The 13,181-nt window shown below is 42.4% G+C and overlaps 1 protein-coding gene across 1 annotated transcript in view; it reads right to left on the reverse strand.

The window, feature by feature from the left end:
• Positions 1–13,181, reverse strand: part of SH3RF3 (SH3 domain containing ring finger 3) — a 456,086-nt gene that overhangs the window by 44,503 nt on the left and 398,402 nt on the right. The window contains exon 9 of the mRNA XM_056114572.1: positions 5,660–6,041. Within this exon, the coding sequence (XP_055970547.1) occupies positions 5,660–6,041 (382 nt within the window). The remainder of the gene's footprint in view (positions 1–5,659; positions 6,042–13,181) is intronic.

The raw sequence follows: 13,181 nt of genomic DNA on the forward strand, positions 1-13,181 counted from the left end.
GCAAAAGCACTATACAAATTTAATGCAGTCCCTATCAGGATACCCATGACATTTTTCAAAGAAATAGACAAAACACTCCTGAAATTCATATGGAACAATAAACCCCCACGAATAGCTAAAGCAATTCTTGGGAAAAAGAAGAGGGATGGCATCCCCTTCCCCAACTTCAAACTGTACTACAAAGCAGTAGTGATTCAAACAGCATGGTATTGGGCTAGAAATAGATCTGCAGACCAATGGAATAGGGTTGAATATTCTGTCACAGACCCCCAAATATATGACCACTTAATCTTTGACAAAGGAGCAAGAAATGTGAAGTAGAACAAGAAAAACCTCTTCAAGAAGTGGTGCTGGGAAAACTGGATTGCTTTCTGCAAAAAAATGAACTCTGACCTCTGTCTAATGCCAGGCACAAAAGTCAAATAAAAGTGGATTAAAGACCTCAATATCAAACATGAATACATAAGGTACATAGAGGAAAATGTAGGCAGAACTCTCCATGAGATTGAAGCTAAAAGCATCTTGAAGGATGAAACAGCACTGAACAAGCAAGTGGAAGCAAACATAAACAAACTAAGAAGCTTCTGTACTTCAAAAGAAACAGTGACCAAAATACAGAAAGAGCCCACAGAATGGGAAAGAATATTTACTCAATACCCCCCCCCCCTTGTAAGGGATTAACATCCAGGATATACAAAAAACTAATAGAGGTGATAGCCAGCAGGTAGAGCGTTTGCCTTGCACCTGGTCTACATGGCCGACCTGAGTTCCATTCCTCTGCCCCTCTCAGACAGCACGGCAAGCTGCCAAGAGTATCTTGCCCGCACAGCAAAGCCTGGGAAGCTACCCGTGATGTATTTGATATGCCAAACACAGTAACAACAAGTCTCACAATGGAGACATTTCTCGGCCCACTCGAGCAAATCGATGAACAACGGGAGAACAGTGCTACAGTGCTATAGTAGAATTGTACAAGAAAAAAAACCTCCAACCACATCAAAAAATGGGGAGAAGAAATGAACAGGAGTTTCTTCAAAAAAGAGAACAAATAGTCAAAAGACTCATGAAAAAATGCTCCACATAGCTAGTCATCAGGGAGTAGCAATTCAAAACAACAATGAGATATCATCTCACACCACAGAGACTGACACACATTCAAAAGAACAAAAGCAACCAGTGTTGGCGTGAATGTGGGGAAAAAGGGATGCTCTCTCACTGTTGGTGGGAATGCCGACTGGTCCACCCTTTCTGGAAAACAATATGGACAGTCCTTCAAAGACTAGAAATTGAGCATCCATATGACCCTGCAATATCACTTCTGGGAATATATCCTGAGAATGCAAAAAGCACAGTAGAAATGACATTTGTACCTATATGTTCATTGCAACACTGTTCACAATAGCCAAAATCTGAAAACAACCCAAGTACCCTAGAACAGACAGCTGGTTAAAGAAACTTTGGTACATTTACACAATAGAATACTATGCAGCTGTTAGGAGAGTTGAAGTCGTGAAATTTTCTTATAAATGGAAAGACATGTAGAGTATCATGTTAAGTGAAATGATTCAAAGAGAGAGACAGACATAGAAGGACTGCACTCATTTGTGGGGTATAAAATAACATAACATGAGGCTGACACCCAAGAACAGTAGACACAAGGGCCAGGAAGATTGCTCCATAGCTGGAAGCCTGCCTCATGAGCAGAGGGGAGAAGGCAGCTGGAATAGAGAAGGTATCACTAAGAAAATGAGGGCTGGAGGAATCGGTTGGGATGGGAGATGTGTGCTGAAAGTAGATAAGTAGATAATGGACCAAACATGATAACCTCTCAGTGTCTGTATTGCAAACCATAGTGCCCAAAAGGAGAGATAGAGAGTATGGAGAATATTGTCTGCCATGGAGGCATAGGGAGGGTGGGAAAGGGGGAGTATACCAGGGATACTGGTGGTGGGGAATGTGCACTGGTGGAGAGATGGGTATTTGATCATTTTGTGATTGTAACCCAAACATGATGCTTGTAACTATTGCATGGTTATTCAATAAAGAAAAGAGTCTACAGTTAGTAGAAAGTGGACATCCCACAGCTGCTGCATGTAAACAATGGCCCTGCCTCACAGCTCCAACACTTATCTCACGAGATGCCAAGCTACACCCATGAAACTCACAGGTACACTGGTTATGGGCTGAAAATCCTGGGGCATCCTTGGGAGAGGGACAGTGTGAGTCTCTGTCAGAAGCCCCTGGCCACACCCACCTCATGGCTGCCATGCAAGTGACCCAAATTCAATACTTCATGACTAATTTTTACACTTATGCCAAGCCAACAAAATTTCCAGGTATCCTGTAATTTGAGATGAAAACTCTGGGGTCTTCTCAGAGTGGAGGTGGGAAGTCTGCTCCCATCCCCACATCCTACAGAAGCCTCAGCAGCCGCACCCATATCCCACAGCTGCCACCATGTAAGCATTGCCTGACTTCACAGCACAATGACCAGTTTCCGAAGAGATGCAAGCCAAGCCACTGAAACTCACAGGTACGCTGTCTTTGGGCTGAAAACTCGGCCCTCTCAGCACAGGGCCAGGCTGAGAATCGTCCCAGTTCAACAGATCCTGGAGCTCTTGGAATGTAGAATCCAAACCCCACAACACTGACAGCCCAGTAGGTAGGAGCACAGCAAATTAGATGAAAAGTAGCATGGAAGCCAACTTTGCTCCATAAACAAACAAAACACAGAAGACTCAACTAGCAACAAACAGCTTAGCAAGCACTTAGACAATGACTTTAATAACTACATTGTGAGATTTAAAATTTTTCACAAATTTCCTTTTACTAATTATTCAATAAATCCACTTTGCCATTTTATAATAACAACAAATATAAAATAAATTATTTTATGCCTGCTATTTTTGGACCATTGTTTGGCCAAGGCTCTTGTTCCTTTTAGAGCAATGCCTTATTTATAAAGGTCATGTTTGCTACATGGGTCTGGTCAATGTATCACCTTCACACAAGCTATTGCTGCAGAGAAGTACAGTATGGAGCCAGAAGGTAGATGACAGAGACATTCCTCCACTCTAGCTCAGAGCTCTCTGTCAGCTACTTCCCCAGACATTCCACCTACATGCCCCTGAAGCAGCCCAAAACACTTTAAAGCAGAACCTCGTGCCGAATGGAGGGACCACAGCAAAGGACTGGAGTCAGAGACTGGGCTGGGAGCACAGAGCCCTTATGCTGACCCCAGTGCACATGCCAGGCAGCCTCTCCATCTCAGAAACGCCACTGACTAGGAGATGCTGGTTGAAAAGATCCTTAGAGGCTCTTGAAAGTTTCAGTAATCTATTAGTTTATGAAGCTGAAATAATATAATCCATAGCACAGCGGTAGGGCGTTTGCCTTGCACGCAGCCAACATGGCTGACCCGAGTTCGATTCCTCCGCCCCTCTCGGAGAGCCCGGCAAGCTACCGAGAGTATCTCGCCCGCATGGCAGAGCCTGGCAAGCTCTCCGTGACGTATTTGATATGCCAAACACAGTAACAACAAAGTCTCCAATGGAGACGTTACTGGGCTGGCTTGAGCAAATCGATGATTAACAGGAGGGCTTTTACTTACTTACTTACTATAGTGTAAAACTTAACTATCTTTTGGCTTGTAAAATGAAAAAGTTATCTTAAGCCCTAGGAATGAAAATTGGTGGGCAGCAACGTTTCCATCTCTTTAGTTACAAATGTCACCTCATGCCTCCTTTGAGCAAGCCACTCTTCCAGATGTTTATTAGGACTTGGGGGCTTTTTGAAATGTTTGTAAGTCAGAAGTTTCTAGTATGTACTATAGTTTCCCCTACTGACTTCCTGCTGTGTGGTACACATGCTGACCAACTCTACTTCATTCTTAATATCCTATTCAATCCACAAAAATGTTGGTTCAAATCCACTGCATCATTTTTGTGAAAGAATGAGTCATTTTCAAACGTCAGTTTGAAGGGGCACCAGTTCCCTGGGACACCCGCCTTATGGAGCATGACGGACATTGTGTTTCAGTAGATGAACTTTTAAAATAGAACATGGGGAGGGGAAGGAGAAACACAAAGACAACACAGAGAACAGAACTCAGAAGCACAAGGCTCCTGTGGCCGGGATTCTGGAGCAGAGGACCTCACCCAGGCCTTGGCTGGCACACTCCAGCTCAAAAACTGTTCTAAACAGGTGTAAAGGATTCAAAAGAATTGTAAAATGAAACAAAGCAAGAAGAGGAAGGAACTAACCCTATCCTGCCACAAGGCCAATAAGAGTGGCAGCCAATGGCAGGTCTCAACCCACACGGCTCAATTAACAGAGTCCCTGGGTGGGGACCACTCCCCAAAGCCATGGTGCAGTCACTGTGGCTATCAAAGACAGGTTTGAAAGCAGTATAACATGGAAATTTTTTAAAAATATAGATTATATCTGCTGAAGGAGGGCATCAAGAGGGCATGGCTGCTGATAAACCCTGGAGCTGACCCTGGAAGACCCTTTCCTTCCTTATCTCTTCTGTTCTCTCAGTGACTGTTTTCTCACCTGTCCCACACTAGTCATTTAAGCACATAGCTCTGAGACCACCTGGAGTGTCCATGACTGAAGCCTGAAAAGGCAGGGACATAAGCTTTTAATACTCCAGAGGACAAGGCAGGGATCTAATTGTTTTGTAATGACCCAAAATAAGCTTCAGGTGCAAATCTCTTGTGTATGAAACACATCTCTTAGGCCCAGGCTAGCCCAGAGGGCTTCCTCTCACATTGGCCCTTTCTGTGCACAGGAGACTGTGAACTAACAACACATACACAAACAATAAAATTTTGTATATTGTGTTTAATTGATGATACATTATATTATTTCATTTTAAAATCATTTTAACCTTTTGAAAACTCCGGCGAAGTTTTCGCCCATTGCAATGGGAGTTTATTCAGTACTGCTGTGTAAGACCTAAACCCTTACCTAGGACCTTGTAAGAGCTCAAGTGCTCTCCACCTAAGCCACATCCCAGACAGCGAATATCTGAATATGTATGAACATACATTATTGTTCCATCATATAACACCGAATAAAAATATGGGTCCTAATCCTGGCCAATCTAATGTGCATTTGGGGACGACAGAGAAGCAAGTTCACTGGATTCAAATTTCATTTTGCGAACAAACCCAATTCCACTCAGTTAAGCACTGAAAATATTAAATCTAGGTGGACACTTTCCTGCCAAGAGCTGTGCGCTTGTGCAGGACATGGCCTCACGGCACGGCACAGTGGAGGGGCACTGAGCCCTCAGTGGTGAGATTTGTACAGTTCTTTTGGAAACTGGTCAAAAGAATCTTGTTCTACAAAACTGAATACATTGCATGTATTTTCTGACAGATGGAATGAAATCATCTTGTGGAGGGGATTTGCATGAAAACTACAGCTGGCCTGTGTCAGCCCTTCTCAGTTAGAGCTAAGTCTTATCTAAATTCTACTTCAGCCACCATCTGCTTTGCTGCCTTAGCAGGTTGTCACATGCTTGGCATAAACGAGAGCTGGTACTTGGTGCCCACATTCAATACTTTGTTGTGAAAAACAGTGTTGTGGGTGTGTCACAGAGTTATGATCACCAGGAGGGTTAGCCATGGCTTAACCAGAGTGGGTCACTTACCTTTTCGTTTTTTTTCTCATCTGCTTTGCATCCTGTATTGGTGGGACTGGATGTTGACGGGCCACTGACAGGAACTCCTCCAGTCTCCCCGTGGAGGGTGGCAGCGTTGACATTGGGAGGGGTGATGGCTGATGCTGCTGATGTAAGTGGGATGATGAGCCGAGGACCCTGGGCTCCAGCCAGTGTCTGCAAGGGGGGATGGTGGTTGTGCTGTGGGGACACCGCAGAGTGAGGCCTGAGACTGGCAGTGGCCAGGCGGCATGGAGAATTCTGGGTACGCAGGGGTGACACTGTGGCTGTTGGTCGGTCCTGAGCCTGAGCTGAAGCATTGGCTGGAGCACAAGTTTGGAGAGACAGCAGGGTTAAAAGGTTAGTTTTAAACCTGTAATGCAATCACAAAAACTCTTACCAGCACTTACAGTGTCTCTAAAATATCTCCAGATATAATTCTACCTCACAGGCAAAGAAACAAACTGAGAAACCCAGAATATTCTATATTTCCAAAGCCTGGCTATTGTGCTATATTGCCCCCCTGAGTATGAGCTTCACTATCTTTTCCTAGGTTTCCATGAATGTGTGCATATTCCCAGTTTTTTATGAAGTCTTCTGATTGGTTTTCTTTGTCATGATAAACTAGTGAACTCAGGAAACCCAGTAAGATGCTCATAAAAATAAAGTCTGTGTAAGAATTATAAAGAAGTTTCAAGAGTCCACAATTTTTAGATACCACTGCATGTGAGATGATGAATTTCAAAAGTCACAGAACCACTGAAGCCATTCAGTTCTTTGTCCCATGCTTCTGTAACTGACCTGCTGAGTGAGGGCACAGGCACAAGACTCCTGTGGCAGAGGAACATGCTGTGCCAAGAAGTCTGCAGGCAGACCTTACTGTGGCAGACTGAGGCAGTGTCTATTCAGCCACTCCATGACAATATGATTGTTGCTTTACTTGTTCATTAAAGCATGAGCTTTTTTCATTTATAGAATAGAAGTTTCATTTTAAAAAGTCCTAAGATGCTATGGGTATCAGATATAACATGCATACAGATCTGTCATTTGTTAACGTTCTCTTTAAATACATACTATAATAAAATCAATCTTTCTACTGTTTGTGTTAGAAATTTTGAATTCTGAAGAATCATCCCATCAACTTCAGGTAAATCAGAGAGAAAGAGAGAGAGAGAGAGAGAGAGAGAGAGAGGGAGAGAGAGAGAGACCATGCCAGAGTGAAACAATGACTTCAAGTAGCCTGACAGGTAAGACAGTGGGAGATAGAGGCCACAGCACAAACCCCTTCACACTGAGTGTCTGATCTAACACGAAAACCCTAATATGCTCATGTGTATATTGTTACCAAAGAGAAAGTTATGGTACCATAATTTAGTTTCTACTACCATAATTGTAAAAATTCATGGCTCTGTAACATGGAAAAATATAGTGACTAAGACGATGTTCTCAGATCTGAGGGACGCTGGTCACTGAGCTATTCCAGACAAGCCCGATCATTGCTGGGCCCAGGTGTCTGAACTCTGGTGGGTGGGGCAGATTGAGTCCCCATGCTGTCCAAGGTCCAGAACTCCACACACCTACAGCTGGCTCCTGTCGCTTCCAGACAGACCAGCTCCATGGCTGATGTCAGCGACATGCCAGAAAGACACTGGCAGCTGGTCATCCCAGTTCCAAAGCTCCTGAAGTGTGTGGTCACATATGTGGCTGCACAACAACTCCAAACTTTACAGAGCTGACAGCCCATCATAAACATAGAAAATTAGATGGGGAAATGGAGTAGAAGTTCACTAAACTCTGAGTGAAAACCGTAACAGAAGGCTCAGATAGCTCTTAATGGTTCAGCAAATGCTCAGGCAATGGCTTTACCAAAGCCATTGTGAGATATATGTTTTAACAGGTGAAATAAAGTTAATTATTTTGTGCCTGCTAAGTGAGCAAGATTGTAGAATGACTAGAAAACTGAGGACACTGGGAGAGGGAAGGGCACATCTGTGGTGGGACTGATGTGGGAATATGGAATACCCAAAACAATGGTATTGAAACAACTTTGTAAATCATAGTGTTTAAATAAAGTTTCATTTAATGCTAAGGAAAAAAGGTATTCTTAATCCTCCTAATTTGCCTCAATTTGATGTTTCACCTATAGATCCCAATAGGTTATCTAATTACATGATTGTGGGGCCCCAACTTCCAGACATAGTGCCTTGCTCTAAGAAGGGACATGCACAAAGGCTTATTTACGTATTGAACAAAAACTGTTCTAGATCGAATTCTCATTCACCATGGCTCCACATTTTGGCACTTCTTTTCTTCTCCTCTGCTAGGGTGAACACTCCTTCACCCTAGTCTCCAGTCTCAAAATAGATATTGAAGCTCAGTGAGGGACACACATACACACTTAGGCCCAGTAAACTAGTCTGCGAGGTACTTGATGCTCTCCTGCACATCCTCAAGACTATAATGTCATCTTTCTGGACACAAAAAAGAGAGGCAATTTCAAAAAGCCCTACCCTTCTTGACTTGCAACCTCAATCTCACAGCATCTCCTTCCCCTTAGCTGCCTAGCCTCCTAGCTGCCCCCTGAACACGCAGGCTCTCTCTTTCTTCAAACGTGGTTTAGGCTGTGTCTTTCTCACAGGATTTTCTTCCCATGAAGAGCTGTTGGGAATGCCACAGATGCCTGCCACCAGCTTATCTTCCCACACTGTGTGATCAAACTAGTGCCAAATACACTGTTCTCCTATAGCAGTGGTCAACATATTAAATACTACATAATGGATGTGTTCTACATAATACACCTCTTTTTAATGTACTTATTTATTGTGACACACACACACAACAATGCAATTCCAAAAAGGTGGGATTTGCTACATGACTCACTAATGTGTTCTCAGTGTTGGAACCTGAATCTATCAACCCTTCCTCAGTCGCGGTCTACTCCCCAGAAGCTAAAGTCATGCTGGTTTCCAGTAGGTACATTGGAGTTTTCTTATAAATAGAATGAATAAATTAACTGTATTGTCATAAATTGTGCCCTTGTTCATCTTCCACAGATAGGGTGGAAACACCTGAAAACTATTGCAACATTTCTCTGAACTTACTTTGTCGTTTTCTGCCCTCTCAAGTCTTGGGGATTCCAGCAATCCCTCAAGTTGATCTTCAAACTGGTTCCTTCTCTTTGTTTCCTTTGACTTACTCCTATAATTTATAAACTAAGTTTCCCCATTTAAAATTGTCCTCTTAATTTTTCTTTATCTAGAATCTCTTTTTAGTGATTTTTTCCACTAATATTCTTTTCTTTCTATTAAAAATATTTTTATTGAATCAGTGAGTTGCAAAGTTACAATGATTGAGTTCCAGGCATACAATATTTCAACACTAATCCCTTTATTTGTGGGGTATAGAACAACATAACATGAGGCTGACACTTAAGTACAGTAAATACATGGGCCAGAAAGACTACTCCATAGCCTGCCTCATGAGCGAAGGGGAGAAGGCAGCTGGAATAGAGAAGGGTTCACTAAGAAAATGATGGCTGGAGAAATTGGTCGGGATGGGAGATGTGTGCCGAAAGTAGATAAAGGACCAAACATGATAACCTCTCAGTATCTATATTGCAAACCATAATGCCCGAACATAGAGAGAGAGTATGGGAAATATTGTCTTCCACGGAGGCAGGACGGGGGGATATACTGGGGAGATTGGTGGTGGGGAATGTGCCCTGGTGGAGGGATGGGTGTTTGAGCATTGTGTGATTGTAACTCAAACAGGAAAGCTTCTAACTATCTCACGATGATTCAATAAAATTTAAATTAAAAAGAAAACTAATCCCTTTACCAGTGTCCCCTACCCTTCACCAATGACCTTAATATTCTTGAGCGCCCACATCCATTTAGTGACCTTTTGTTTATCTGACATTTTCATAGTATTTTTCTTTGTCCTGTGATGCTAAATTCAGTGCAGCATGTTTAGGTTTAGGTTTATGCTGAGTTCCTTGTAAGCAGCTCTATGTGAACAACTGGATAGTGCTCAGTGACCCTTGAAACCCCTCTATTTTGTTTCTGAAGGTCTTTCTAAACGTAGTTTGGAACTCCTCAAACTATCATGTTTACACTTCTCTTTTTTTTGGCCAGTTCCCTTTTTATTTTATTTTATTTTATTTTTGTTTGTTTGATTTTTTTTTTAAATTTTTATTAGTGAGACACCATGAGGTACAGTTGTAAAGTTACAAATTTTGTGCTTGCTGGTGGAAATGCCGACTGGTTCAGCCCTTTTGGAAAACAGTATGGACGATTCTCAAAAAATTAGGAATTGAGCTCCCATTTGACCCAGCAATACCACTCCTGGGAATATATCCCAGAGAGGCAAAAAAGTATAGTCGAAGTGACATCTGCACTTGTTTGTTCATTGCAGCACTCTTTACACTTCTCTCATTTTAAAAAAAATTCCTGCTCTGAGTTCTGGATAAATTTCTTTTGATAATTTTCCACTATCACTATTTCATTTTCAACTGTGTCCAGAGTAAATAGGTTTTGCTTCTTTTTAAACTTTTTCTTTTGGTCTTTTTTTGGTCACTCATGACTCTGCATTCAGTAATTACTGGCGATGTTTGGGGGATCATATGGGATGCTGGGGTTTGAACCCTGATCCTCCATGTGCAAGGCAAATGCCCTACCCGCTGTACTACTGTGTGGCCCAAGTTTTTGTACTTAAGTATGTTCCCTCCCCCCAAATTTCAAGGTTGGTTCTCTTCCTAGATAATGGTTACTGATTTTTAGCAATCAGCCTGCTGTATTACTTATTTTTCTTCACACAATCACCATCACCCTGTTGTTCGTCGATTGCCTCAAGCAGGCACCAGTAACGTCTCCTTCGTCCTAGCCCTGAGATATTAAAAGTGCCATATATTCAAGGCTCTTTCAGGATTAGGAGAATGAGACCCATCATTGTTACTGGTACTTGTCATATTGGGTATGCCACGGCGAGTTTGCCAGACTCTGCCATGTGGGCAGGTTACATTCGGTAGCTTGCCAGGTTGTCCAAAGTAAGAATGAAATAATAAGATGTCACGCGCTTCTGGGAGCTGGGTTTTATAGCCTTTGGGTCTTGGCCGTTGATCGGATTACACGGCGCTTGGGGTCAGTTGGTGTGTGTGTGACCCCTGCCTACTGGAAGATGGAGGATCTGGGTGGAGGGTGCTCAGCCCCGATCCGAGCAGGCTTGGAGATCTCAGCCCCAGGACCCGCATGCCTTTGTTACTTTGCCTGTACCTTCATGCATGTGGAGAGTGGTCTCAGCATGGTTGTGGCTGGTTCTGGAGGTCTTCGGCTGCCACAGCTCTGTTTGGGGCGGGGAGGGAAACTCAATCCGCCCCCCTCCACGGGGCCCCAGTGAGGACAGCCAGGCGCAGGGGCAGGAGACTCTTATTTTTCTTTTTTCTTATTTTTTATTATTCGTTTTCTTATTTTTTCCCATTTTTCTTATTTTTCTTCAATATGCCGTTATCTCTTTTTTGAAAAGGGACCTTTCTTCTTCTTAGAAAGTAATTTCATTTTGCCATTTCAATGGGCCACCCTCCACATCTCCTGAAGAATGTGGTTGCATACACAGCTGGATGAGAAAACTGCGCATCGGATTTCACAATGCTCATAGTTATACTTCAAATCGCTGGATGAAAACGTGCATAGAAGGAAGAGAGAAATCTCAAGTGTAATTCCAAAGAGTCCTGAGGGGGAGGGGCTGACTGCAGAGATTCACCCTCAGAAGAGCAGGAGCACAGCATACACAGGAGGAGGACCACAGAAACCCCTGGAGCTCAATAAGAACAAACAATAGCACAGAAGACAGCAGCACCAGGCAGCTCAGGAATCTTCAGAAGGTGACTTTAGGGCATCATTGTGGGGGTGTTTAATGAACTCAATGAGACGATGGCACAAGTGGTCAGCAAAGCACAAGAAAGTTGAGCCAAAATGAAAAAACTCAAGCAAAAATGAAAAAAATATGGTGAATGGTATTTAAAAAGCACAGTAGAATTTCTGTGTAGCAGAATAACAGCAGCTGAGGAAAAGACAGAAGAGCTCCAAGATGAGATGGAGAAAACTGATAAAAACAACAGAAGGTGAAAAAACATCCTGAAACAAATGAACGTACACCAGAGAACTAAGGGATGAGTACAAGAGGAAATGTAAGAATCATCAGAGTTCCTAAAGAATAGGAAAGCAAATTTGATGAAATAAACAATAAAGGAGTCATTGCCAAGAATTTTGTTGAATTTGGGGATACAGGCACTGAGAACCAAGTGGCCTGAGGGTGCTAGTGAAAATAGACTCAAGTAGGAAAACTCCAAGACACATTGTGCAGAATAACAAAACCTAAAGATAGAATATTGAAAGCAGCAAGATCAAAAAGGAATTAACAAACAAAAGAAAACCTTTTAGAGTCACAAGGATGTATCAATGTATAAATTTCATGTAAATTTTGATGTGTCCTAGCATAGAATTATATTTAATATTAATTTTTAAAATGTTATACCTATAAAATGATGGGCTGGAACGATAGCACGGTGGTATGGCGTCTGCCTTGCACGCAGCCAGCCTGGCCAAACCGGGTTCGATTCCTCTGCCCTTCTTGGAGACCCCGGCAAGCTACCGAGAGTATCTCACCCACACGGCAAAGCCTGGCAAGCTACCCGTGATTTATTCAATATGCCAAACACAGAAACAAGTCTCAAAATGGAGACATTACTGGGTCCGCTCGAACAAATCGATGAACAACAGGAGGACAGTGTAACAGTGTGACCTATAAAATAATATAATTTTTGAAAACCTTACTTTGTAAATATATTATTGATTTATAATTTTATGAAATTTGGGGAGACTATCTCTATATGTGCAGCTATCATACCTCCACAATCAAAAATCTGATGTAGTCCCATTTGTTTATGTTTGCTTCTACTTGCGTGGTCAGTGCTGTTTCATCCTTTAAGATACTTTTAGGTTTAATGTGTGGAGAGTTCTGCCTACATTTTCCTCTATGTACGTTATGGATTCATATCTCATATTGAGGTCTTTAATACAATTAGATCTGACTTTTGTGCCTGACATTAGACAAAGGTCAGAGTTCATTTTCTTTGCAGGCAGCTATCCAGTTTTTCCAGCACCACTTCTTGAAGAGGCTTTCCTTGTTGCACTTCAAATTTCTTGCTCCTTTGTAAAAGATTAAGTGGTCATATATTTGGGGGTCTGTGACAGAATATTCAACTCTGTTCCATTGGTCTTCAGGTCTGTTTCTAGCCCAGTACCGTGCTGTTTTAATTACTATTGCTTTGTAGTACAGTTTGAGTTGGATAGGGTGATGCCACCCCTCTTCTTTTTCCCAAGGATTTCTTTAGTTATTTGTGGGGGATTATTCTATATGAATTTCAGGAGTTCTTTGTCTATCACTTGATCACTTGACATCTTGTTACTCATCGATTTGCTTGAGCGGGTGCCAGTAACATATCCATTCATCCTTT

This window comes from Sorex fumeus, unplaced genomic scaffold (genome assembly GCF_029834395.1).
Source record: "Sorex fumeus unplaced genomic scaffold, SorFum_2.1 ptg000026l, whole genome shotgun sequence".
Classification (NCBI taxonomy): Eukaryota; Metazoa; Chordata; class Mammalia; order Eulipotyphla; family Soricidae; genus Sorex; species Sorex fumeus.